This window comes from Gobius niger (assembly GCF_951799975.1).
Source record: "Gobius niger genome assembly, chromosome: 1".
Taxonomy (NCBI): domain Eukaryota; kingdom Metazoa; phylum Chordata; class Actinopteri; order Gobiiformes; family Gobiidae; genus Gobius; species Gobius niger.
The window spans coordinates 54,817,413-54,845,219 of NC_136852.1; the positions used below are offsets into that span (position 1 = coordinate 54,817,413).

The window sequence follows — 27,807 nt, forward strand, 5'->3', positions numbered from 1 at the left end:
ATATTGGTTAAAGTCTCCACTAGGTGGAAGTACTCGTTGTTTGGTGAATTTTGACGGTTACGAAGAAGAATGAGGTGAACAAGGAAGTCAACATTGCGGAGGAAGCCAGTGTAGTCCGTCTTTTGTTTTGTTTTAGTCTTTATTTTGGACCTTTGTCGATGGACATTTTCTGCCTCTGGCGTTGGATCAGCTTTGTCATTACTGTATAGGTTGGACAACGTGTTACTTTTATTCTCTAACGGAGAGTCATCGATTTTGTGGGGTTAGCTGAACGAGGTTACGCGCTAACAACAGAGCTAATAGGCCTGAAGGCCATCTGTTCATTGTCTACGGGTTGTCAGCTGTTTCTGCGTTTCTAATCTCTCACTTTACCTCTCAATGATCGCCTGGGATTTTTGAAGTAGTATTCGGCGCAACAGATTTGCTGTAATCGTTTTAGCCATAAGCATACGCGCAGCTGGCTGAGGGTTTATTTATCCACCCCAGGGGTTGACCTTACCATCGGAACATTTGGTACATTATAATTCTACGGAAGTAGAGAACCGAGAGTGGATTTACTGGACCTATCTAGAGGGTGACCATGTACGCCCCTCCGGGATCTACCATGACTGGCGTTCGGAGAAGGAGAGGCGGTTCCTCTCTGCCCAAACAGCCGGAGCGGAGCCTGGTATCGGCTCTGCCCGGAGCTCTGTCCATCACAGCGCTGTGTACGGCCCTGGCAGAGCCCGCCTGGCTCCGTGTTCATGGAGGAACTTGTCCGAGGCAGGAGCTTGGGGTGGCGGATGTGCTGGGATACATTGACCCCAAACTTTTGGACGGTAAGCTTTAGCGAAAACACGTGTTTTAAATACAACCATAATTGCCAGAGTGATTGTAGTAATTTGTTTGTGCTTTGTTTGATTTCCAGATTATTGTGTGAACCCACAGACCATTCTGCTTCTGAGAGTCATTGCTGCCTTCTGTTTTCTTGGCATCCTGTGCAGTCTGACTGCCTTCCTTCTGGATGTGTTTGGACCAAAGCATCCAGCTCTGAAAATTACACGCAGATATGCTTTTGCACATATTCTCACAGGTATTTAGTTTGCATTCATAACATCTACATGTATGTCAAAGTCGCATGTTCTAATATGTTTTCTGTCTTTAGTTCTTCAGTGTGCCACAGTCATAGGCTTCTGCTACTGGGCTTCGGAGCTCATCCTGTCTCTTCAGCAGCAACATAAAAAGTACCATGGCTCCCTCATATATGTGACTTTTGCCATTAGCTTTTATCTGGTGGCTGGGGCCGGAGGAGCGTCAATTTTAGCCACAGCTGCAAACCTCCTGCGCCACTACCCCACTGAAGAGGAAGAGCAGGCTCTAGAGCTGCTCTCGGAGATGGAGGACAGCAGTGAAACTTTTCCTGCCGATTATGACATTGCCAATCAGTTTCAGCCACCGCCTGCCTACACGCCTTAATGCTGCCTAAAGAACACTTAGAAACATGCTCTTATATTAGCATGGCTATTGGCTTAATGGGCAAACCCATTCAATATTGAAATTATCTTTTCAACTACTGCTCACAATGAACAGTGTGCACTCAGTTCTTGACTGTCAGTGCTCGGATGCATGAAAGCTGTCCCTGATGGTGGATGAATTCGAGGAGATAAATACTGTCACCAAACAAGTTATTTGTCAGTTGCATGTAAATGGCTTTTGGAATTTGGTCTTTACAAAATGAGGAGTATGACATGTCTGAGATTTACAGTAACAGGTTTAAAGAAAGCCACAGCCAGATGCTGGAAAAGTGCAAATGCCAATTTGAATAGCTTAGCTTCTTTTTTTTTTCTGGTTTAATTTTGATTGTTTGAGCACCATTGTTATGTTTTTGTTATGCTTGCAATGTGTATATTTTACTTTCTGATCAAACATGCAAATATATACTGACGTAGGCATTTTTTATATCAATGTATGGTTAAAATAACCATTACTTATTTATATTTGTCTCTACCTTTCTTTTTAATTTCTGGACTTTGTGAACATTTGGCACTGTTTAGTCTTATTCATTTACAAGTATTATCTTGCAACAGTTGAGAAAAGAGTCACTTAGTGATGCAACGATTCACTTTAGTCATGATTCGATTTACATATTTTAATATGAAGGTTCCAATTTGGATTCAATTCAATACATTTAATGTTTCATTTAATGATTCAGTATAATGAGAATTGTTGCATCCCTGAGTGTCCTGTCATTGGGTGTGTAATGTATTGGAAGAGGCACAAACAAATAGGGATCATCTGTGTTTTCCAAAACACCATTTAGTGGATCATCTTAGTTCAAAAATCAATCCTTATTGTTAACTGTGATCCCCATATGTGTCATTTTCAGTATGTGATTTTTGTGCATGATTGTGTTCTGATTGGCCCGCTAGGCACCTGTAGGACAAGCTCTTTTTAGTTTACAAGGCTTGAAATAGTGGTTGATGGTGTTAACCCACATGGCTGTGTTTTGCTTCACAAATGCCATTTTCATTTTGGTCTATAAACTGTTGCAATACTTTAATCATCAATGTGTAAATATTAATTGTTTATACATAAAAGTGGTCATAATGATAATAAAAAAATCCCTATTTGATTTCTTTTGTAAAGAAATGTTGGTATAAAAGCAGCTTGACAAATTAAACCCTTTGCTTTAGTAGTTTTGACTAGATGGTATATTGAGTTTGGCATTTCCGTCTGGCCCGGGTATTTCTGGGTGCAGGATCTTAAGTAATGTAGACCCAACATGGTATTACAGTGTTTAAGAGCCTTACTGCCTAATAGACTTTAAAGGGCACAGACTCTGTCCTTTGTTGCACTATTGATAAAAAGTACAAGAATTCCATGCAGTATTGGGGCAATATGAAGAAAAGGGCAGTTTCTTTGGATTAATATTGTGCCAAGAAGAAAACTTAAGTGGTTCCAGACATTTATGGGTGCTTTCCAAGTGTGTGAAGTTGACCACGGGAATAAACAATGTATTGAATAGTAGCGGGGTTGTAGAAGTCAATAGGTCAGTCTAGGAAAAGCCAGAAAATGAGGCTTACGTTGCTGCGTCACATGGTGTGGTGCTAGCCATATAAAAACAGCCTCACAGAGTTCATTATCACAAGCTGTCAAAGTTTCTGCAGCCTCTCTTTTCAAGTGTTTCTGCTTAACTAAACCAACACAATGTTGGCAACTGTGGCTCGCACCTTGCTTGCAAAGCAAACTCTGACTGCTCTCTCACGTCAGCCTGCTTGTTTCGTCCATCATGGTGACAACAAGGGAAATCCCAATGTGGCATTGGTAAGTGTGTATGTATGTACATAGATGCAGCCATGTAGTGTGACTGCTTCAGTTGTGTTGGATGTTGTGTTGCAGGTCTTCTCTGGATGTGGCTGGTGGGATGGCACTGATGTTCATGAGGGAGTATAGTGAGTAGGGAAGCATCTAACTTTTCTATTATTACTATGAACTTAGTTCTGTGAAGAAAAAACTTTTTTTCAGCACTATGTACCATCTGAGTCGTAATGGAGCTCGCTTCCAGATGTTTTCCCCAAACCAGCAGCAGATGCAGGTGATGGACCACATGAACAAGCAAAAGGCCTCTGGGGAGAATCGGTAAGGCAAATTTCACTCCATAGTTTTTTTTTGTTTTTTTTTCAGTTCTGGCCCTCTTTAATTATTATCTAAATATGTTTGTGTATCTCAAAGGAACATGATGATGGAGTCTGCCCGCTTCTCCCATGGTCATGGAATGATGCAAATGCACGACTTGTCGAAGTTGGATCCCAACAGCTTTGATGCTGTGATTTTCCCTGGGGGGCATGGGGTCACCAGGAACCTGTGAGGAACAGATTTGTTTTTTATGGAAGCCAAAACCATCATCCTTTTAATATTCAAAATGACTTTGACTTTCTACTTGGTAGATCCTCTTTTGCAAAGGATGGAAAGGACTTCAAGCTCAACAATGATGTTGAAAAGGTGCTTAAAGACTTTCACCGCTCACGGAAACCCATTGGGTAAGTGGAGGAGAGTTGATTGATTTTTGCTTTTCAATTGTCAATTTTCAATCTGTTATAATAAAATATTCAAATAGAAAAGCCTTGAACCATTGAGGTAAATTCCAAGAATTCCTCTTCACAGAGCATGCATCTTTAGCGTTTTGTTTGCCAGAGGGCAGGATGACAGAAAGGGCTCAGACTGAGTCCAGACAAATAAGAGGTGATCTGCTGCAGAGAGGCTGATCCTTGGTGTCTCCACTTACTCCTGATCTTACCAGGTCCCTGTGGTAGACTATAATGCGGGTTGAGTGGAAAGTCACAATTTCAAATACATCTGACTTTCGTCCTTTATTCCAGGCTGGCCAGCATGGCCCCGCTGCTGGCCTGCAGCGTCCTGCCTGGTATTGACGTGACCATGGGCTATGAGAATGATGAGAACAACCGCTGGGGACGCTGGCCCAACACTAACATGGTGCAGGCTGTGAAGAGCATGGGAGCTCGGCACAATGTTCGCGAGCCATACATATCCTTTTAGAAAATGTGTTAAAGCTTATTCTGTCTGTTTTTACCAAATGTGCTTGTTCTTTGACCTTAACTCTTTGTTTTTCACGAGGCCTTTGTGGATGAGAAAAACAAAGTGGTCAGTACCCCAGCTTTCATGTGGGAGACTGAAAATCACTATCACTATATTTTTGATGGAATTGGCAACATGGTCAAGCATGTCATGCGCATGTCAGCCAAGTAAGAGCATGGATTGGAAAAAAAGTTGTTTGTTCTTTTTAGATGGAGAGTAAATGTTTGCTTAAGAAAATAAATTGGATATTGACTGACTTGGAATCAGTACTTGAACCAGAAGTTAAGATGGAATAAAAAATATTTGTCCAGCTTTTCTGTAGATGGTGAAAGGATTCGAGATAGTAGGTTAAAAGTGGACTGTATTGAAGGCGTGTTGTCTTGTTTATTCCCAGTTTGTGTCACAGAAATAAAGACAGTGAAATTCAACTTAACTGCTTATTTCATCATTTATTTTAAATAAACTCTCCCTACTGTACATCCAGCATAAACATATTCAAACATATAAAAGTGACAATAACCAAGTGTCAAATATAAAAAGATCAATTTTGTACAAAAGCTTAATGAAAAATGCATACTCGCTCTCGTGTTTCTTTGGGGATCTTTGTTTTTCAAAATAAGGAACAAACTCTTACCAAAGTTCACATATTGTTTTCATCGTTAACACACACACACGTTTTTCAGTAGTTGGGCACAAAATAGATTTTTCAATTCATATTAAGAATCTCAAGTCTGAAAAAACATTCACAGTGTTGGTGTCACATCAGCAATGTGTTGTAAACAGTTTCATAACAAAATGTTAATACCTCAATAGTTATACAGAATATCTCTGCAGAACAACAAATATGAAATATGTATAAAATTATTATAAATCTGGTGGACAGCTTCAGTAACTGTTGCTAAAAACATAAGGCAGAAAGTATTTTCCCTGTTTTTGTTTTACAGTGTCATTTCTTTTGAAGGCAAATAAAAGGTGTGGTATACAGACCAATTCAAGTGGAGTAGCAGTTTCTCTTTAGAGCAAATCGTATCAAATGGTGGATTTACATTAAATACATAGAAACATCTGTACATAGAGTGCTTATGTACAAAATAATACTGGCTTCAATAAATGATTTGTTTGTAAAAATCTAAACAGGCCAGTGCCTTAAATGAAAAATGCAAGTGACAGTACCATGTAAAAGTAGTCAAACACAGGAACATAACCACAACAAATAGACTTCCTTTTGGGAGGTAAAACATTAACCCTGTTTGTACAAGGGGCATAAAACTGTAGCGTTTGTAGAGCTTGTGGAGTACGTGGAGGCAAAAGGATTAATAATTTCTTTTAGAAAAATACATTTTACAAACAGGTGTGCGTGAGATCAAGACAATTGCCTTATGCATCGCTAGTGTGAACAGAGGCAAATCTTGTAAGTAATTATTCTCAAATGTGACCATCAAAATGTTGCATGCTGCTTTTAAAGAGCCTGTCCTTCGTAATACAATACCATTAGACAGTCTGTTGTCTGATTGTCAAAGTAAATGTCGCATAACATAAACGTATAGTAGCTGCTTAAACCATTGAAAATATCTTTCTTTTCAAACTGTTGAAAACTGCAAAAAAAAGAATATCCTTTTATATATTAGAGCTTGTTTGCCCATTAAATGGCATGAAACACAAGATGTGTACTTCAGTCAGCAGACAGTGTTCAGGACCACAGTGGTTTTCAGTCAAAATGCTCTTTGGGGTCTATCTCGGACTCATCTGGAGGAGAAAGAAGGGACAAAACATGTATTAGCTGCAATGTGACAAAGATCTACTTAGTAAAAGCACTACATCACTACACATGCATGATCAAAAGGCAGGAAAGCAGCGACAGGTGAAGAGGGAGACAGGTGAAAGGACAGGCGTGTAACGGACCGATTAAGCTGCTAGAGCAGTGCAGAGCTGGCCTCAGAGTCGGTGTCGTTGCCATGGTGCAGGCAGGGCTCATGGGAACAGATGGATTCCTGAGCTCGCCTGTACTCGTGGTACTCCTGCCGCAGAGCGTTGAAACGCTCCTCACTTAAGGAGCGGCCGTAGTGGCAAGGTCGGTTCAAAGCAGGTGGACTGACAGAGGGGCACAGGCCTGGGAAAGGTATTATGGAGAGGAAATGCTTGGGTATGCTTACAATAATCACAGCACAAGGACACAATGGACACATGCAGTACAATACATCAAGCTCTGCAAACACATGCAATCTCACCATAATAATAAAAATATTACATTACCTTTCTGCTGGTGGTCCTGGAGGCCAGTATGTTGATCATGTCTACCTTTCCAAAACGCCACATTCGACTGATCAAACTTCATGGCCTCCAGGACTTCTACATCCACACAGGCATCAGCAGAGTCCCACTCATAACTCTCATCAACTGATGTGTTCCTTCTATTGGCATACACAAAGAATAGTTAACAATAAACATTTCAAACACAGCAGTAAATGACTGATTTTGGCAACATGAATTTGTGCTGCAGCCACACTTGTTATGTTACACATTGTCCAGATGGTGGCGATGTTTCACCTTTTGGTTCTCCTCCCAGGATACTCCATGTGTCGCTCACTCTCCTCTGTTGTTTCTGGGGAGCTGAGCAGAGTCGGAGTGATAGATAACGACTGGCGATAGAGACCTGCACTCCCTCTCCCACTGCTCTGACTGGCATAACTGGCCCGCCCCCCTTCTCTGACATCTCTGTATTCAGGGTCACTAGGGCGTCCCATCCTCTCTGTGTGTCTGTATGGGTCCCCCTCACACGGAGGTGGGAAAGGGGGGTAATAGGGTGAAGGCCAGCTGATGCCTCGAGGCAGGTATGTCCTTTGAGGGCCTCTTCTGTGGTCTACAGGTCTCATGTAGTCTGCTCTGGACCCCTGCCAGGGCTGGTACTGAGGTACAGGGATGCAGGAGGGCATAGGAACATACTTCGGCTCAGGGGGTCTCATTGTTTCTTCAAATGAGGGGGACCACCTGCTACATTCAGGAAACACTGCGGCCTGTCGACGTGGATCACATGGCTCCAGCAGAGGGGAAACGGAAGTTTGTCTTGGCGGATACATTGGAGTTGTGAGGTAGGGGGGACTTGCTAAAGGTCTTTGGGGATGATGTGGTCTATCTAAACTCCCCATGTTGGGTCTCCTGAAGGGGATGTATTCCCTCCACGAGGGCCCCGGCCTCGAAAAGGAAGGAGGACTGCGTCCTAAACTGTAGGATTTAACCCGGACATCTGGGCTTGAAAACTCATCCCAGTAACACCTCTCAGAGACATAAGGTCTTGGACTCTCAAAATGTTCCCATCTCTGTGAGCCTAAACTGATAGACTTTTTCAAAAAGGAGCGCGGCTGGCCCATACCTGAGAGGGTTCGACAGGGGCCAATACTCAAGGATTTCTTGAGAAATGGAACAGGAGCTTGAGATATGCGTGACACAATGTTGTTAGCCCTGCTGCTGGGAGAGGCTGGCCTTTGGGGAGGCTCTGACTCACGACTGTCAACAAAACTTGAAGAATGTTTTGAAACGATGTCTGCCATGCCTTTAGCTGCACTGTACAACGTGTGAGAAGACATAGAGCCGAGCCGCATCTCCGGTCTCTCTGCCCGCTTTCCAAACCTAAGTCGGGTTTTTTCATCATATAGTTGTCGACAGGTTTTTTCAGCGGAATGTGATACAAGCTCATCTGGAAACCTGACCCTAAGTAAAGGATCTCTAGATTCATCTCGGGTGAAGTGTGCTTCGTCCTCCTCTGTACCAACAACTGTATGACTTTGTTCGAATCTCACCTCTTTTGGATGTGACTCTGTTTCTTGGTTTTTCACATGAACCTCCCAGTTTTTAGGAACAACATCTGGCTTAGCCACTGGAGAAGCTTCTGAACTTTGTTGGGTGTCACTAACTTCACTTTCTTCCACTGGTTCATCCACACTCATTTCAATGAAACCCGGAAGGCTTAGATATTCAAGTATAGCACTTGTTTGAATAGGGGACATTTTAGGAGACTGAGCTACGGGCCTAGCTTTGAAAGAGTCTGACATTCTGGGGACAGAGAACTGAGACTGGTCACTTTCTACCTCTTCTACCAGGGTTAATATTGTAACTGGACTAGGGCTGTCTGAGGTGAGACATTTGTCACTTTTTCTAGAGCGTGTTCTCACACCTTCTCTCTCGCGCTCGTGATAGAGTAAAGTGGTATAACTTGAAGGACTTGAATCCCTTCTGGGTGTAAAATCTACAGCAGTACTCTCTGCCCGAGTAGATGGCCGAGCCGCTCCTGAGTCCCAGGGCTGTGTGCCTGCGATAGATCTTCTGTGACTTTCAGGCTTTTGTGGATTCAACAACCGCTCTCTTGTCGGTGACTGTAAGTGCATGGCTGGTAAACTTTCTGAAGTGATGTCTGACGTCAGAGGAAGTGAGGTGTTCTGTGTCACTTGAGATGAGTCGATGTGACCTGAGTCTTCTGTGTTGTCCCGGTTTGTGTGAAAGAGCACAGTTCTGGGGGATCCGGTGTCCTGGGGACTTTGTACTGGAACAAGACTGGTGACTGATGTCACAGGGCTAATGTCCCACTGTATACGGGAAGCAGAGAGACGGTCCATGGGACTGCTTGTACTCCCAAAGTAACAGGCCTTTCTATAATCTGAAATCCGACTTGTTTGACCAGCTGCCTTGTGTTTCTGCCTAATAGTGACCTCCTGTGGTTTCCACACAGGCTCTTCTTCTATTGAAGGTGACTCTCTATGGGGGCTTCTTGACTTTTCTGACTGAGCCTGATTTCTCTGATTGGTTGTATAAGCCTTCAGCTCCCTCTCTATTTCCTCTCTCTCTTTAGCCAGTTGAACACACTTGTTAATGCTGTCCTGTTCGGTATCCAGATGAGAGACCAGGGTACAATCCCTGTCTATTGGCTGATTGATATTCAGTCTGTCTCTCTCAGTGTCAAAATATTTTCCTCTTCTGCCCAAACTGGGGAACAGTCCTTCTGCATGGTCCCGAAGGCGGTGTCTCCGAAGAGAATCACTGGGTTTTTTCTCACTGTTGTCAGAATAAAAACTGGCTCTTTCAATGAGAGCTTCTGTGCTCTGTTCATCATCAGAGTAAAAACATCCATGACGGGAAAAGTTTCTGGCCATTGCTCGTACTCTTCCAGGTGAGGCAGGAGGCCGACCTAGTTCAGGTACATCCACGGTTAGAGGAGAACCCTTTCTTTCATCTCTTTCTGAGCTCAGGATACTTGACTTTGGAGAATCTCTAAATGATGTCCTATTGCTGCCTGAGCCACTTGCACTACCATTACTGTGCAATACATTTTTTATGTTTGAAATCTCCTGCTGCGGTTGCACAATGAAGCGTCCATCTGGTCCTCTGGAGATAGATTCTAGAGCTAATGGAGATGGGGCTTGGGAGCCCAGGTGGCTCTCAAACATAGTGTAATGTGGAGGTGGAGATGAGTTAGACAGAAGCTGCTTTCGTTGATCGTAGTAATCCCCGCGACTGCCCTTCTCAAAGCTCGCACGGTCAGACTGTGAAGTAGAAACACTGGGAAAGAAGGACAGTGGTGGACACAGCTTCAGCTTGAGAACACTGTCTGGGCTCCGAGGAGGTGATCGGGCTCTAGAAAAGACAATGTTATGCAATCATATTTTTGAGGGAAAATTCATAAAATATATAGTTTAGGGGTAGCAGAATGATGCACTCACTGTGGTGACGAGCTCTTCAATAAGGCATTGGGTAAGTCTGAGAAAAGGCGAGAAAAAGACATTTTACCACACATTGGACTCTGTTCAGTGTAAATCTATGCTTCTACATGTACAAACTTACCCCCCCTCCTCATTTTCCGACGTTGCCGTCTTCTGTGACTCATGTAACACGCGGTCACCAAAGACATAACTATCGCTACAAACAGGAAACACACTCCTGCGATGACACCTGCCAACAAGGACTCTGGGACATTTTCCAAAAAACTGGGACGCACTGGGTAAACTTCCATTCCTGTAATGGAGGTTTAATAAAAGCAGGTATGAAAAATGTGTTGTTTTTCATTTTTCATTATAATAAAAAAGATGAAAATACTCGCCCATGGTAGAGACATTGACGGAATCACTGGGCACACTGAGCAGTTTATTGCTGCGGGACAGCAGTCTGAGATCATAATTTGAATCCTAAAGCAAATAACAAAAATCATTCATCAGGAAATGTGAAAAATGAACAAATAAGCAGCTAAATGCTAATTTGTAACAGTTACCCGTAAGAGTCCTTTTACGAGTAGTTCACTTTGATTAGCCTCAATGTTGCTGGTGATGATGACCCACTGGCCCCGGTCTTTGCGGGCCTGAAGCACAAAGCCAGTGAGGGGGGAGGAGGGGGTGTCTGGTGCCAACCACTGCAGCATCACTCCTTCAGCCGTACGATTGACTGACAACATTACAGGGGGGTCCAGGGCCAGGAAGGTGGAAAGAGTGGGCGCTTCTGTTGGAACAGCTGATAAAACCACAAAAAAAATGGTAAAAGTAGGAAATAATATAAATCTCATAACCTGCAATTGCAACCTTAACATACCGATAGTTTGCACAGAAACTATTTCACTGAAGGGTCCAGATCCAAGCTTGTTCTGAGGAAGGACACTAAACTGATAATTGGTGCCAGCGAGTAGCCCAGTAACTAACAAGTAATTTTTAGTTGTGGGGACAGGCAAGGATGCCCATTCATGTTTTCCTCTTGATGCCTGCTTGACCCTAGAAAAGCATGAAAAACACAATATATTTAATAAGTACAAATAAGACAAACAGGCATTTTCCATAGTACTCATTACGTACCATACAGTAAACTTCTGGGTGTATCCCCCGTCAAAACCCGGCACCCATGAGACATTAGCTTGGTTCATCTCGGAGCTTACAGATACTGACGATACAACATGAGGACTGGTACCTAATATACACAAAAGTGTAAAGTTTATATTGCAAAAGATGAATCACATATTTGTATAACTCACCTAGCACCATGACGACAGTGCCTGCACTAACAGTGGCGACTCGATTAGAGGCCAGGCACTCCCAGCCCCCCTGATGGTCTTTACTGAGGGGCTGAAGGAGCAGAGAACCGTTTGCCAGCACGGTAAAGGGAGAGCGGGGAGTCGGGCCAAACTTTAACAAGAAAAACACAAGTTTGTTTTCTGTTTTTTGATCAATCTCATTTAAAATTTTAATACCTTGCTCCATGTTATGTTTGGAGAAGGGTCTCCAATGGCTTCACACGGTATGATTAACTCTCTGCCCACCTCTTGTGTGTATTCCTCTCGAGGAGGAACTGTGAAGGTTGGGGGGTCCTGGAGAGAAGCGTTACATTATTATATTAATACATTACCTGAGGTCAAGAGCAATTTATTCACATACAGGACCTTACCTTTAAAATGACCTTGGTAGGTTCAGATTGACCCATAGTACCATAACTATTATAGGGCGTGCATGTGTACATGCCCACAGCATTATCATTAGCCCGGGCGATAAAAACTGACCCCTCAGAATTCACCATCCAACCTGGGAACTGGAATAGACAAAAAAATTCAATACATTTTATAAAAAATAAAAAGCTATTGTTATTTGACTGTGGCAGTCGGCAACTTACATTGTCAAGGTTCAAATGATTTCCGTCTTTTGTCCAGTTTACATAAAGCACAGGGGGGTCTGCCTGAACAGGGCAGACAATGACTCCCTCCATGCCAGCGGGCAAGTATGTTTCCCTTTGCATCCGTGTTACTCTTGCAGGATCTTCAGAGGAAGCAGAAAAATAAACATCAGATTGGTTTATAATCATTGATAAATATTTGTATTTTAAGTGCCTGCTGAAGCGTACGTTTAACTTTTAGATGTGCTGAGGCTGCTGGAGGGGTTAATATGCCATTAGTGGGGATGCAGGTGTAGTTGCCTGCATCTTCTGGAATAAGATTTGGTATAAGAAGTGTTCCATCCACCAAAACCTTCACCCGAGATTTTAGTGACCTACAGACAAAGCACATGTATTAAAAGACATACAACAAATAAAAGAAAAATGAAATATATGTATATATGTATTTAACTTAAAATAACCCACTCAATATGGTAAACATTTTGTCCTTGTTTCATCCACTCATAGGTGAGGTTAGAGGGATAGGCGTCCGCTTGACACTGCAGAACTGCATCCTGGGACATGTTCAGAGTGGTGTCCTCAGGAGAAATGATGATTATCGGAGGACCTTCAAGAAAAACAGAAGAAACAGTAGAAAAAAGTGTGTATTTAATGTTTGTAGCTTAAGTATTAGTATTAGTCAATTTAGTTGCAGCTGTTTATGTAATGCCACGGGTTGACCAGTAGGGGTCAGTGCAAACTAGAGTTTTGCCTTGTCTTTAGAAAATGGAGATAGTGAGTTTTTGAAAACAGGGACTTAGAGATGTTTTGACATTTCTTTGGCTGAACATAGTGTTGCTTTTTGAAACATCTCCTCAAAGATAGATCAAAGCTCTGGGCAGGGTGATAGTTATTCAGTCTCCTCCAAAACGCTGACAGTTTGACACTCACCTTTGACCTGCAGCTGTGTGTAGTGGGTAAGATTTCCCTCTGAGTTTGACACGTGACATTTGTAGACTCCTGAAATATTTCTCGTGACAGAGGCCAGAGACAACGTACCATTGAGCACCTGAAAACACACGCAGGTAGACGGATTAGGGACGCTTACGTTTGTCGCCATGGAGGAAGAAACCATTCCATTGTGCAACATCTACAGTGTGTTTAACTTGTTACACATGCAGCACTGATGTGGTGAGTGACATAATGTGGAGCCCAACTCAAAGTGCCATTTATCGTCCTTACTTTAATCTTCTCATGTTTCTCGATGGGGCTCTCGTCTTTATGCCAGACAACAGTTGGGCGAGGGTTGCCGTGAGCTCCGCAGCTCAGTGTCAGAGAGTCTCCAAGGAGAACCTCCACAAAAGTTGGTGGTGTCTTGATAAACACAGGTGGAGCTGCGACAAAGAGCACTGATTGTTAGTGACACTAGAAAGCAAACAAAGTAATCTGCTCTAGAGCCCATGAGAATAATAGGCTGGACTTAAACCTGGGCAATTACCCCTTTAATGGTACAATTAATCGGTCAGGCCAGTAATCCGCTATCAATACGAGATAACATATGGCCTAAATTTGGACTTAGAGCTACCACATGCAGGGAGCATCGGGAGAAAAGACCAGACTTGACTGTAAAAATGCTTGAGCAGCAACGTCAGTCAGTCTGTTTTGCTTGTGTTACTTTTTGGTTACGATAAAGCATAATATCAGGGGCATTCAAACTGTTTTCCATAGAGGGCTACAAAGTGTGTAACAACATGGAGCATAGTCAATGCAATCAAAGATTCACAAGTTTAAAACATTCCCCACACCTTTATCTAGCTCTGCCTCACAGCAAAATGTTGGTTATTGAGGTTTTAATTGAGTGTAGTACTACAGCACAGTTCTCCAGTTCGGCTTTACGCAAATCTAAAAGCTTCTCGACTGGAGCGTACAACCTCTAGGCCAGTGCAACGCCTCATTTGAAAGCTAGAGCCTACAAAACAAATTAAGCGTTTTTCTTGTTATGATGGCCACGTTTGTGTCCTTTTTGGTTGTGTCTTCATCATGTTTTTCTTCATTTTTTGACGGAACCGCCCCCTGAAATGTAGCCAAAAACACTACATAAAAGTAATTACAAAACGTGACAAAAATGTGACAAAAATAACTTAAACGTGATAACAAAAACAAAGAAGAAGCTTAGATGAATTCAAATGTGGCGTAACACTGGCCTGTAGCCATAGCTCCAATCGAGAAGCTTTAAGATTTGGGTGAAGCTGGAGATGTGCTCGGTTAAGGTGGGAGTTAATTTACTCTTATTCTCCATAAAATATGGAAACACTGAATGAAAACTGGTAAAGTAATTAGTAAAATAACTTTAAAGCAGTAATAAGTAACTCGTTAGAGGCCATAAGCGCCACTGCTGGTGGCGTAGCATGTTGTGTTTTTTTACTGATTTTTTGTCCATGAGAGTAAATACTACACTGACAGAAAAGAGAAAGGGAGTGAGGGATAATGTACATCCAAATCCAAATTACACAATGGAAATCATTTTTTTCACTCAAACTTTGCTGTAAATACTGTTTAAGTGGCGCTAGCCCGCAATTAGCTTTGCCCGTTAGCCTGTTAGCTTCTTCTTCGTTATTCCATTAGTGTGTATTGGGGCCTCCGACCCGGAGGCAGGAAAGCTGCAAGGGTAGTTTTCTGGCCAGAGACACCGAGGGAGATGAAAGACCCTCTATCATCCCATCAACACTTGTATTACCTCAAGAGGAACTACGAAAAGGCTTCATTAAGGTAAACAAGTTACTTACTGTAGTACTGCTTTAAACACTGATGTAAACTCTCTGTATGTGATCTAATGACTGAGGTTGTGGACATGATTGTTCCTTAACGTTAGGGGTGCGTGAGAGACAAAGATGGGACTAAATTAGGAAAAGCCAAACTAAAACTGGTCAGATGGAAGACCTCATTGATTTTTTTTAAATAATGTGGATAATGTGGCGATATTTTGTGCAGCCCTACACATTTTTTTGTTTTCAATGTTCCCAGGCTCTGTGTGTGAGTGAGGCCCCACGTTGAGGCTGTTCTATTCAGAGACATGAAGACGTCCCGAGCCCCACAGAGCTGCACCTGTGATGGAGAGAAAGGTCCATGTGCCGTTTTGAAAGTCGTCCGTTTTGCTGTCCAGGAGCAGGATGCGGCACTCAAACCAGCCCTCGTCCTCCTGGGTCAGTCCGTCCACCAGCAGAGAGGCGCCCTGGCTCAGGGACACGCGGCCTGCACCAGAAAAAAGGGGGCAAAGCGAAACACAGAGGGTTCACCACAAATGACCAGACAAGCAGCGTCAGCACATGCACAGTGAGGGCTTACTCGGCAAAGGACACAGGACCCCCGTCAAACAAAAGCTATATGTTAAGACCGAGCAAAAAATCGCAAACAGAGGCTCTAGCATGCTCTGTCTTTTTAGATGGACAATGAGATTTTGAGCAGACAGCACCACAATCGAAATATAGAGCAGAAAAACCCGGGAACTCTGGGGGGCATTAGAGACACTGCAGGAGGGGCTCCAAAAGTTCACCACACGCATCATTCACATAAAAATAAGTTGACATTGAAATTAAAAATGTGTTTAATTCTCATCAGTATTTAGCCTCTTGTAGATAATATATCAAGTCTTCAACAAGTCTTCAAAAAAATCATGCCCCTAGAGGTCATATGCGTCACTGCAGGTGTTGTAGCATGTTGCGTTTTTTTTACTCATTAATTGTCTGTGAGAGTAAATACTTCTCTGACAGAAAAGACGAAGGGAGAGAGGGATATTGTACATCCAATTACACAATGGGGATATTTTTTTTCACTCAAACTTGGCTGTAAATACTGTTTAAGTGGTGTTAGCCCAAAGTTATATTTGCCCGTTAGCCTGTTAGCTTCTTCTTCGTGATTCCATTAGTGTGTAGTTGCAATTGTGGGGGAGATGAAAGACCCCCCCAATCATCCCATTAACACTTGTATTACCCCCAGAGGGACTACAGAAAGGATTGATTGAGCTAAACAAGTTACTTTGTTCTACTTTAAATGTTGACTGATTGTGTTGAACATGGATGTGTCCTAAAGATTTCTACAATAGTGATGTGACATTCTCGACCAAATAGCCTCTTTTGAACGTCTTTTAAGTTTTGCTCCAACACACTTTGAGGGCCTTGCTGTCAATCATTACAGTATTGCAATATTCAGAATTGTTGTAGGCTACCATATTGCAAACCTTATGTCACAATGCGTTGCCCCAGTTTACACATTCATCCATTCATTCTTCATTGTCTCGGCCAACAACAACGCCTGTTTACTTTTAAACTGCTTTGGCAAGGGTCCGGTATGAGCAACGTGAGTGCTTCCTCATCCATACATCCCCCTGTCGTTTAAAGCCCCTCTGATTGAAGGGAGAAAAAGGAGTTCATTGAGAGGCAGGATAAAAAGATGGGGGGCAGAGGAGGGGGACGGGTAACTCCAATACCAGGCGGCAGTCACCAGGCAACCACCAGATCAAGTTTCAAAGTCTGACAAGGAGTTGTAAGAAGCATGGAGAGGAGCAGGGGAGGGTGTGATTGTTTCTGATACGGGCTGCGTGCTCGCATAGAGGTTACTCATTTATATTTCGATGACGTACTTCAACGTGCTCAAAACAAGTGCGGCTTGATTCAAATATTCAAGCAGAGCCCACGCAAAAACAACAACAGACCCCCGCCTCTCCAAGTAATGTTGGGTTTTGCTTTGGAAACTGCTTCAAGTGCTCACTTTTCTTGCTCTTCATGCTGCCTCCAAACTCCTTACAATCCAAATGTGCGGTTGGATTAGGCGGCATGTTTTGTACAGGGAAATTAACAAAAAACTAACAACACAACATACGAGTAATTTAACAAATACATAACAAATAACACCATATTATAGAATAGAGACGGGCTTTTACAATGGGAGTGGAAGCTTTGGGGGCCATTCAAACGACTGGCTCGTATTGATTTTTCTGAGAAGCCAGACAGATTACTCATATTATCTGAGATCTAATTCCTGAGAGGAACATAATTTAGTTGAATCATCCAAGCTTACTGCAGGACTGTTGTGGAAGTAATACAACTACTTTATCATCATAGTTAAAAAACAAACAAACAAAAAAACTTTCACCACTGAGTCCTGCTCTGCTGTTTGTTAATCTGGAAAGTTATTTGAAAAAAAAACAGAAAGAAAAATATCTGCCTCTATTCACAATTAAAATCGGAATCGGAATAATTCACTCTTAACCTCTTAACCCCCATCTGAATTGAGCAATTTAAAAGCTAAAAAAAAAACGCAAAAATGTGCCAGCAAGCAACAAAAATGCAACAAAAAAAACGTGGCGAAAACATGTCAAAAAACCCACAAAAGAAGCAATGAAAAAGAAACAAAAACATGACAAAAAAGAGACATAAAAGAGACAAATACGCAACAAAAATGTGACTGAAACGCAAAACAAAAACACGGCGACAACAAGACAAAAAAGTTCTGATCAGTTTTGTAGGTCTTAGCTTTCAAATAAGGCATTAAACTGTTGCTCTCCAGTCAAGAAGCGCTTAGATTTGGGCAAGAGGTTAACCTCTTACACCCACCTGAACCAAGCACATTTTATCCAGTTTGGCTTTACCCAAATCTAAAAGCTTCTTGAAAAAAGTGTCAAAAATGCAACAATAATGTGGCACAAAAGCAACAAAAATGTGGCAAAAAAGCAACAAAAACATGACAAAAAATCAACAAAAATGTGACAAAAAAGCAACAAAAAATGTGGAAAAAAGCAACAAAAATATGACAAAAAATCCACAAAATGTGACAAAAAAAAGACACGTAAATATGACAAAAACTCATCAAAAAATGGCAAAAATTAGATGAAAAAGAACACAGAAAAAACGCAAGAAAAAATATCCATTTATATCAGCTTTGAAGGTCTTAGCTTTAGGTTTAATTAGGTGCTACACTGGCCCAGGCTCTTATCTTATGTGTGTGCTTATGTTTTGTTTTGTCTCAACACACAAAAAATAAAGTTAAGCTACTTCTGGGACTAAAAAGTCCAACAAATAGTTCCAGGCCAAGTGAATGATTAAAAACTACTGATTTTGCTTAAGGAAATGGTCATTTCAATGAATGGCCTAATCCCTTATTATTCAGCGTTAAATAATTTAGTGATAGTGAACAATGACTTGAGCCTTAAGGAAATGAAAATCACGTAACTCATCTATAGCCTTAAGACCAGGCTAAACACTGACAACAATGGGTAACAATTAACCCTGCATTCCTGACCGGGGCTGTTTCCGAGTTTAATAGTTGGGTTTAATGATTTACTGACCCCTAAAGCCAGACGGAGGTTTGATGGGGCGGCGTTCAAAAAAAGTGCTCATAAAAAGACAGACTCTGATTCTGGGTCAATATCTGTTTAACAGCCAGGGCAGGGCTACGAGGGAGGAAATGTGTGTTAGCGATAACAAGTATGAGGGTGTATTGGGATTTCATTTGATTTTTTTTATGGAATTCCCACTGTGTTTCCAACCAGTTCAATTTCATACCTTCCAGTGTGGAAAATGGTACAACAAAAAGCTAAATGGCAGGCTGTTGAAAATGGACTCAGCAAAGTCTTAATCATAACTTAAGGCGAATTAAAGAATAAAATAGTGAAATCGTGACTATGCACAGACTCAAGTAAAGGTTTGAGTTTGGGCTGGGTGTACAATAAAAATCTAATCAAGATCCCTGCTATTTTGATGATATTGCCATTAAGTGTTTTTTCTGTCTTACAAAGGTCAATGCTCAAAATGAAGGGGAATCATAAGCGTTTGCTCATGTGCAAAATGAGCAGCATGTGGATCAGCAGCAGAGTCATTTGTGCATTTTTGACTCACGCAGCATTTTCTCATTTACTTCTCAGACACTGGCAATTTGGTAAATGTTTTGCAACATTCCCACGCATAACTTCATGCTATTCTCCAGCTTACACTCGCTAGTTAGCACCTGTCCCAATCACAATAAATCAAATGTGATTTTACAGGAGCAGAAGATTTAAGAAAGGAGGAGATCCAAGGCACTCCGATTAATTAAACTTTTATTTAATGGGACATTAAATACCCCGAAATGCGTCAACATATGTCCCATTAAATAAAGGACTTTTAATTAATCGGAGTGCCTCTGATCTCCTCCTTTCTTTAACTTTTATGGATTTACTCCACTCAATCCTGAAGAGCACCCGGTTTGGACTCTGACGTTCTGAAGCACTCACCTTCCCTCCTCCTCAGAAGAGGAACAGGCCACCGTTTTTCCATACTGAGATAGTAGCAGTTTCACGATCCAAGTATATTTACACAAAATTAAACAGACAATTCAATAGGAGTGACGATATTACTGTGCGGACGTCGAAGTGCTCGCCATACAATATAGTTCCCCTTTTTATCCGCTAAGAAAATCGACATGTTTAATTTTGTGAAACCACAGTATACCTGGACCGTGTAACTACTCACATAACCGTATTCAAATAAACGTGGAAGAGTTTGGTCGCTTCTGACTTCACCCCCGTTTGGCCCCATAGAGGAGGGGAGGAGAGGCTAAATGCTAACAACATGTTCGGTGTTTTTGTTCACGTTTTTAAGTGGTAGAGCACAGGAACAACATACAAAGCCGTACCTGGTCCAAAGCACTCAGCCGTACTGTTACGTCCTGCCGGGGATCTAATCACTGATACGAACTGGTCTATTTCATAATCTGTGCTTTTTATCTTTTTGGAAATTACTTGTGAAAGGGCAATGCAATCAAAAGAGAAAACTGGCTCCAGCCCCCACTGAGAGTGTGAAATCATCATACTCTTATCTAGGATCTGAAAGCAAACACCAATCATGACTAGGACTGCACTGTACCAGGAAAAAAATTGCAATCTCACAATATTTTAATACAGTTGTTGTTGCTTTCTTTATTCAATTTAAATAAAAGCATAAGCAATTTGTCAGAACACTTAAAACATTTAGAAATCAGGCTAAATCAGGCCAAAACAAGGTTGTAATGGAACTAAATCAGGAAAGCCATGACTCAAAATTAATCGTTACCATACAATTTTGTATTAGGTTGGGTTTGAAGAAAGTCTGATGGAAAACCTCAGTGATTATAGAGCGGCTTCTCGTGACTTGGATTTGTGTCACCCAATGTTGCACTAACCCTTGTTGTAACTAAATAACTAAACTAATAAAATGGAGGAAAAGTGCAAAAATCCCGATGTGGGTCATTGTGTCTCTATAAAAAGGTTTAAAAAAGAAAAGAAAAGAAGTTCATGACAAGCAAATTAATTGGAACGACACCTCAACTTGGTTCCAAACAACAAAACGCAGCTTATGGCAATCCTCCTTAAAGATCAGGCAGTCTGGCCATGTGGTTAAGCAGCACGTGGGGTGTATACATGTTGATTTTCAAAAATGTGAGGTGAGCCCTGCCCCCCGGACCTCCGTGGACGACGTCCGATTTTAGTGCAGGCACTTAACCCTTCCCCGGAGCCTGCCTCTTGTCCATCACTACAAAGAGGCAGCACCCCCCACTCCTCATTCTCCCGCGTTTCCATAGTGACCATGCTGTTAGATTTGAATTCAGTTGCTGTAGAAACATGGAGGGGACCAAACATGGGCATGGGAGGGACGGCTGTACGGGACGGGAGGAGGGGTCTTACTGTCATTTGAAAAACTGCAAATGGGGGAAAGCATGTTTAGGTTTGTGACAAATTCTGTGAAAAAAAAAAAAGAAGAGGGCCATGGTTTTCTCTTCAGCTTGCGGACACACAATGGGCTGATGCTGGGTGACTAATGTAGCTTTATTTAAATGTGAATGTTACATCTCTCGACGGGAATTAAATACAACAGAGCAGGTGCATTGCCATTGATAAGCAATGAAACAAAATGTGGTGCAGTGTTTTCTTTCTTTAATACATTTCTTAAAAAATTGTTTCAAACTATAATACTAAAATGTAATACTACATCATAAAAGATAGACTACAATGCATTCATTAAAGGTTGCCGAGAGGTTACAGAGAATGTGCACATCGATAATCTACTGACAACAACCAATGAGACACTGACCCTCCTGACCCTGTGACCCGTACCTCCCCAGACACATTCATCACTCCGCCTAGTTCAACACAACAATATCCACAAGCGCTGTTCGAGGTCCAATCCTTAGTAGACCCTTTGGTGAACAGAGAATGGCTGAAACAATAGCATGACTCCGTTCTCGTGCCCACCCTCCTCCTCCTCACTGTTATTCCTCCTGCAGCTATCACATGACAGACCCACTCTGTCTTAAAATGAGCCCTGTTCCAACAGGTCGCGCTGCAGTGCAGCCAACGGTAGAAAATGGAAACACTAATCCAGTGGTCCTGTGTGAACCTCTAAGTCGCACCCTATTCATATGAGACAGAGTCAGGTTCTCACCCAGTGGGTGGCAGGTGAGGAATAACTGAGCTCCAGAGCAATGCCTCGGGCCTTGTCTCACGGCCACTGATCTTCTTTATGTCCCTGGTTATTGATACGGCCGTCTCTGCAAATGAAACCACCGCACAGAAGAGGAAAGAACTAAACCAAATTCATCATGTTTGTAATATTGAGGTTGTCTTGTAAACAAAATCAGCATGTGCAGTTTGTAACGGCTGTTCCCATCGTCACTCACTGAATTGAGAAAATGGGATCTATTTGGAATCAGCAAGCGACACAAAAGCAGCCTTAACCATGGAGGAAGACAGATTATTTTGTTTTGAAAAGCATCAGCACTGTTTTTCTTTGTGCATCCGTATGTGCATAGGAGAGCAGGGCAGAGGTGCATTGTGGGATGTGTTTTGATTTGAATACAATCATAAGTCTGGGGCCAGTCCCCTGCCTCTGACAGCTCTCCCCTCCCACTCCCCTAAATTTCTCTCTTCAATCCTCCTGTCCCTCTAATCAGTTTAACCCTCTTATGAATAGCTCTTTGTCGTGAGATAGATTACAGTTAACTCTGTCCCTCTCACTCTATCCGGCTCCCTTAACCCCTCGTGCCAGCACACGGCTCACGTGCCAAACTTCACTGTACTGGCAACTTCATTAGACCCAGGCAAAAGTAGACAAACTTTATTAAACTTTCAATTACAGTCCTACTGATTTATTACCTTCTTAATGCTTCAATATGAACGTTTAAAGGGTAACTTTACACAGCGGAAATAGATGCTGGAGCTCTGAAACACGCCTCAGGGCATGAAGTTACAGAGGCCTTTGTAATAGTAACCCCTGTTTAACCCAATAACCATGAAGTCTCTGGTCAATTATTCTGCTTCACCGTTGTGGAATCCTGTGATCTCTGTGGCAGAAAAACTGGTTGGTTCGGATCCAGCACACCCTAATGGTAGTAGGCTAGCAAACATTTGGCTTTACAACACAAAAATCCGCTGGATGTCAGGGAATGGAGTGAAAGACTCAGGGTTCAGGGTGTTTTCTGCTCTGTACCATTCAGCCCTGTGTCCTCTAATGTAAGTGTGTGATTTGTGCATGTGCGCCGTGAATGGAGCTCTTGCCTTCTTGAATTTTAAGGGGTCACACTGGGAGCGTGCTGGGGGCCTGCTGGGATCTGGGGGTTTGGCTATTGTTGTCCTGGTCTAAGGTCAGAATCCGCAGCTCGATGTCTATGCTCATTTACCTTGACGGCAGTGATTCATCTGATCTAAACATATTGTATAAAAACGCATCACAAAAACAACGTGGGGGTTTGCAAGGCTATTTTTGACCGTCCACCAGTAGAGCTGCGCAAACTGGGAAAAAAGACGAAATAATAATGGCTTACAAATGATGAGCGGTTTACAAGCTTTAGTTGACAAGATATTAAAACTCTACACTGTTGTCATTATCCATTTGCTCCAAACTCGTTGGCCCTGAGACCCCCACCAGCCTCTCACTCACCACAATTAACAACTTTCAACGACACAATGAGCAAAGAAATAAGTTTGTAAATATTGTCATAGCAACATCATTGAACTGAACAGAACTGAATCAGGACAAAACAAGGACCACTTAATGTTCCTGTTTTTACCCTTCTTTTTTTTAAGTGTTCTAACATTTAGTAAATTAAACTTATTCTATTTACTCATTTATTTACCTGTTTAAAAAAAATAATTGAGAAACCAAGGCACTCTCCCAAGGCACAACCAGGGTGAAGTTAAAATGGCTTTATTTTTATGGCATGTCTGAATGGAAGCCGGATGAAAGTCAGAGTGACCGAAACGTAGCAGCAATAAAAGCTATAAAAAAAGCGAGACAGTGCGCGGGAGCTTTATTTCAAGTCTTCTCCTCTCTTGCGCACCTGTCGCCTTCTTGGGTGTGCAGAGCTTCCACATATCATGTCTAAATGGACAAACATAGCCCCAAGGAAGTGACCCAGCACTTCCTACCTGCTCACTCTTCCTGTTATAGGTGGAGGAACCCTATTGGAGGGTTACTTGTATATAGCCCACATGGTGATCTTTTAAAGGGACTAGAGAAAAGTTGGTCATTTTTATATTCATTACTGCCACCTCAGGTGTTACGCGTAACTGCAGCCTCTATATTAAGCTCTTTTTGAGTGACAGTGCAGGATTTTAGAGGCAGTTGTGGTGAATAGGTCTGAGCTCATTCTACACATTAGGACATTGCTGGAACAACCCCCGATAAAGACACTTTAGGCTATGCCATCAAAATAAAGGCATTTTAACTTCACCGGAGAGAGCTTTGGTTTCTCTATTTTTTAATGACTTTCCCTGCACCAAAGAGCACCTCTGGTTTTTAATCACACTCTGTGGAGGTCCAGGAAGCGCTTCTCCCTCCCTCCTTTTGATATTTTTACATCCATTTTGAAGCTGCATAAGCAAAAAAACAACAAACATTCAAATCAGTGGTGTTGTTGCAGCCTTTCATTTACTGTAATATGGAGACATTTTTACTTTATATCGTGAATCGCTAATACTCATGTTCAGGTCCTACCAGGTTGGGTATAAACAGTAAAAACTGTGGAGATTGAAGCAAAAGTGCATCGGCTAATACCTAGTCATGGATTCCCCTTAAGCAGACACTAGAAGCTCCCTGTCAGACAGACCCTGCTGTCTAGGGGTCAACAGAAGGACAGCGCTCTGTCCATGACACTGTTCAAACACAGAATCTCCAATGCCGCTGATATGATATCCAAATGGTCTGTTTAATGGAGGACTAAAATAGACATCTAAGATACTGCTCATCTTGCATTCTAAAAATAACCAATTACATTAGAGGTCATGGGCCAAAGTCGCAAACAAAAAGGCCGTCTAAAGGATACTGAAATATAACTGGAATTTGTAATGAGACAATTATGAACATTACTTTTCGCAGTCTCTACCTGTAGTATCCGCCAATGCAGTGCAACGTGTCCCACTGCTAACTAAGCCTATAATTTAAACCCGCGTCTTGTCTTTATTTCTTATCTCAGACAAGCCAAGACAAAGATCAGGAAATGGTGTTCTCCTCGATCATCTTGCGGTTTACATCTGAAATCCCCCCACGTTTTTTAATTTGAGGGTAGCATACATTACTGACATAGTAGTGACACGCTTCTCGCTCTGCCATCTGGCTGCGGTGGGAGGGGAGCAGGGAGGATCTAAGGCAGACGGGGTAAACCCTCACCAGACACAGGCTTCACAAGGAGTGAACATGGTAGTGGAGTATCAGCAGCACATACCACTAGACCCTCCCGTGCCTATGTTATTTACGCCATTTTCCCTCATGACTGCACCTAAACAATTACAACTTAACGGTCGATTTGAGACATTGCCTGATGCTGTTTGTTTGTGGTTTCCTTCATTCTACTCTGCACTCGCAGTTGTTAATTCAGAAACACTATATGATGACACCACTCTATTAAGCATTTTGTGTAATGTGTAATTAATCATTTATAAATCAATACAATGCGTTCCTCAATATTATAAATAAGTTATAAGTGTCTCTGTGTCTCGTTAAGGTTAGGTTGTGTTAAGGGGTCTGAACCTATAACATATTTTGGTGCTTAAATGTGATAAACAAATGAGAAGGAATGCATTGTAAATGTTTTATATATGATGAATTAGACATTGATATTTTACACAAATTTACAGATTTATAAATAAAATAATTAATAAATAATTGAACTGATGCTCCTCGCATTATTTTAGCTTCCATTGAACCATTTTAAATTGAGCTAAAATCCCTCATGTATTTGTGACGGGGCTTAGGGTCCCTGTAAATTTGTGTGACCTAGATGAAATATGGGATTTTGAGTGCCCTAGCTTAAGCAGAGTAAGGGGAGGTTGTGACACCCCTCCTTGTCTTTTGTCCTATGTTAGACAATGAGCGGATTATATGGCTGCAGTAAGGAATCTCATAGCTTTCCCTATGTTTATCCATTCTCCTTCGAGCAAAACAATCTTAGTGGGTCACCCCTCAGAATACTAATAAAACGCTGTCATCAGACCACCAGACCCCCACCAGAACTCCTAATCCCCCAACCATAGCGCTACTGGTGCACCCCTTCTTTCTGCAAAGCCTCCCCAACCCCCTTTAACAACCTCTATTGAAGAGCGTCCATTCTCGAACTTCCTCTGCTGCTTGCTCTGCTGCTGCAGTCTGGAAATGCACAGAACACCCACTGTAATAATTACAGGGATCTGTTTGGTTGGATTACCTTTTGGGGGTGCTAATTTACCCCACTTCCTGTTCCTTCAACAAACAGGAGTAACACTGCTAAGTGTGTCACTGCCAACACAATGGTATGGAAGAGCAAAGTGTTGCATGAGTTTATAAGATAACTCTTGAGTTGTTTAACATAATAGTTTCATAGAGGATCTAAAGCTCATGGAGAATACACTCCACAAGCTTTAGATTCTGTATAAAAAGGATGTAAAGCTTGTGTATATAAGGCAAAGACTGTGAGGCCTTACCCTTGTAGTTTGGATGAACTCGTGGAGCATACACTCCAAATTTTATGAGGATGGGAACGTTGTAGCCAAGTCGCACCCACTCCACCACATGCAGCGGGAAGAGGTTTGGAGTGGTTTCTCCTTTGGAAGTAGGATCAAGGTTACAGCTGAGCTCTGCAGATCCCCCCACCCGAGCTGGAACCAATGTGGCCACGCCTTGAGGCACACCTGGAAAAGTAGCAATAATAATAATAATAAAATAAAAGGCACTAAAGGCAATAAAACAGTAAGCATTTGAACATAAAGTGAGTAATTACATGGTACTAGAAAATAAGAGGCTGTTAGAGACAGTAATGGTGATTACTGTGATCACATTAACCTCAAAGGAATCTCTGGTGGGTTTATAAAAAGTTAAAGGAGGCACACTGTGAGGCAATCCTGATGCCTAGTTTGAACTACCATTAGGATCCATGTCAGGGTCTTCCCCTGAGTGTTTTAGTTAAAAGCTGGGCACCAGAGGGCATGTAAAACGATGATGTGCCGTTTGGTGATCAGATCGTATTGCTGCAAAGCCCGAACACACAGTGCAATCCCATAAGTGACACCTGGAGCAGACCTCTGTAGTAACCTGGTGCCATGTGCTCACGCGGGTGTGTGTACGACTGTGTGCCAGTGTTTGGCCGCCTCTCATCTGTCTGATGCTGATTACGTTAATCTCCAAAGGGAGGGGGTCACTGGTGACTCTCTGATGCAGGACAGCAGGGCGCTCTGCGTCCATATCCCGCTACCCCCTGGGGTCCACCACATGGTCTCTGGACCAGCTCAATCAATCTCACAGCCCACCCTCACCAACATGCACGCACACAGAAGTGTGCCTGGGGTTGGGGGTAGCACAAATCCCAGATTGATCTAAATCCACAACCAGATATGTTTTAAGTTGGAATTTGTCCCCATTCTCTGTTTTAGGACCCCCTCCTCTTTACTTTCCCCAAACAGAAGAATGGGAGTGGTCTCTTCACCTTCTGGTGGCTACAGATGACTTACAAATATTTTAACTACAAAAAAGCTTAGCAGTAGCAACTAGAGAGTGGCCAGTTTATTGAGAGGGGACGGACAGTACATGGAGAAATAATCTGGGATGTTACAGTGATGTTTGTCATTAATTACTTTGGACCCTTAGGTATTTTGTATTAGGGCTTATCTTCGTAAAACATGTTGTTGCTTTTGTTGTTTGTGCTTGTTTGAAATAAACTAAAACTTAATTTGGGTAAAAGTACAAAAAATGGCATTGAGCTCTCATACAACACTAACAGATTCAATCTCAATCTTCAAAAAGTATTGTTTCTATGATACTTTCTGTTGGTAAATGACACATTTTGTTACAGTGCCACAGTTAAAAACAAAATAAAATAGAATATCAATAATTTATAAAAGTTGACTTACTCAGCAGACAGAAGGCTACAGCGGTGATGACAGCCTGAAGCCACTGTCTCCCCTGTCCCATGGCCGTCCTTCACTCTCCCAGTCCTTCACATATCTCCCAACCTGAGAGGCGAGACCAGCACCCACTTTAGTATGAAGCAGTACACTTACCACCACCCAGCCACTGCCTTTCATCTCAGATCTCTGTAATCTCTTCTAATGTAAGTTAACATTTTTACATAATCCAAAAACTC

At 42.2% G+C, this 27,807-nt stretch overlaps 3 protein-coding genes across 4 annotated transcripts; 2 read left to right on the top strand and 1 right to left on the bottom strand.

Annotated features, from left to right (window-relative positions):
• Positions 1 to 51: 51 nt before the first annotated feature.
• On the top strand, positions 52 to 2,168 carry tmem127 (transmembrane protein 127). Its single transcript, XM_079556672.1, has 3 exons — positions 52 to 818; positions 908 to 1,072; positions 1,145 to 2,168. Exons 1-3 carry the CDS (start codon positions 581 to 583, stop codon positions 1,453 to 1,455), a joined length of 714 nt encoding a protein of 237 aa, XP_079412798.1. The 5' UTR covers positions 52 to 580; the 3' UTR covers positions 1,456 to 2,168.
• A 15-nt stretch (positions 2,169 to 2,183) lies between these two features.
• gatd3l (glutamine amidotransferase class 1 domain containing 3, like) lies at positions 2,184 to 4,755 on the top strand. The gene is made up of 6 exons (XM_079556686.1): positions 2,184 to 3,303; positions 3,379 to 3,431; positions 3,505 to 3,618; positions 3,712 to 3,843; positions 3,927 to 4,019; positions 4,359 to 4,755. Exons 1-6 carry the CDS (start codon positions 3,187 to 3,189, stop codon positions 4,534 to 4,536), a joined length of 687 nt encoding a protein of 228 aa, XP_079412812.1. The 5' UTR covers positions 2,184 to 3,186; the 3' UTR covers positions 4,537 to 4,755.
• Positions 4,756 to 5,032: 277 nt separating this feature from the next.
• On the bottom strand, positions 5,033 to 27,807 carry igsf9b (immunoglobulin superfamily, member 9b). 2 transcript variants are annotated; one of them, XM_079579502.1, is made up of 21 exons: positions 27,575 to 27,807; positions 26,153 to 26,359; positions 15,295 to 15,441; positions 13,432 to 13,583; positions 13,141 to 13,258; positions 12,676 to 12,817; positions 12,439 to 12,584; positions 12,211 to 12,353; positions 11,989 to 12,129; positions 11,795 to 11,911; positions 11,579 to 11,729; positions 11,403 to 11,514; positions 11,146 to 11,321; positions 10,832 to 11,067; positions 10,664 to 10,748; positions 10,408 to 10,578; positions 10,287 to 10,323; positions 7,123 to 10,200; positions 6,829 to 6,986; positions 6,478 to 6,685; positions 5,033 to 6,321 (listed from the first exon to the last, which is right to left on the bottom strand). In XM_079579502.1, the coding sequence occupies exons 1-20, from the start codon at positions 27,633 to 27,635 to the stop codon at positions 6,489 to 6,491; spliced, it is 5,775 nt and encodes a 1,924-aa protein (XP_079435628.1). In that variant the 5' UTR covers positions 27,636 to 27,807; the 3' UTR covers positions 5,033 to 6,321; positions 6,478 to 6,488. The 2 variants fall into 2 exon arrangements, with proteins under 2 accessions (XP_079435628.1, XP_079435629.1); XM_079579503.1 differs by lacking the exon at positions 6,478 to 6,685 and having other exon boundaries at positions 27,575 to 27,806.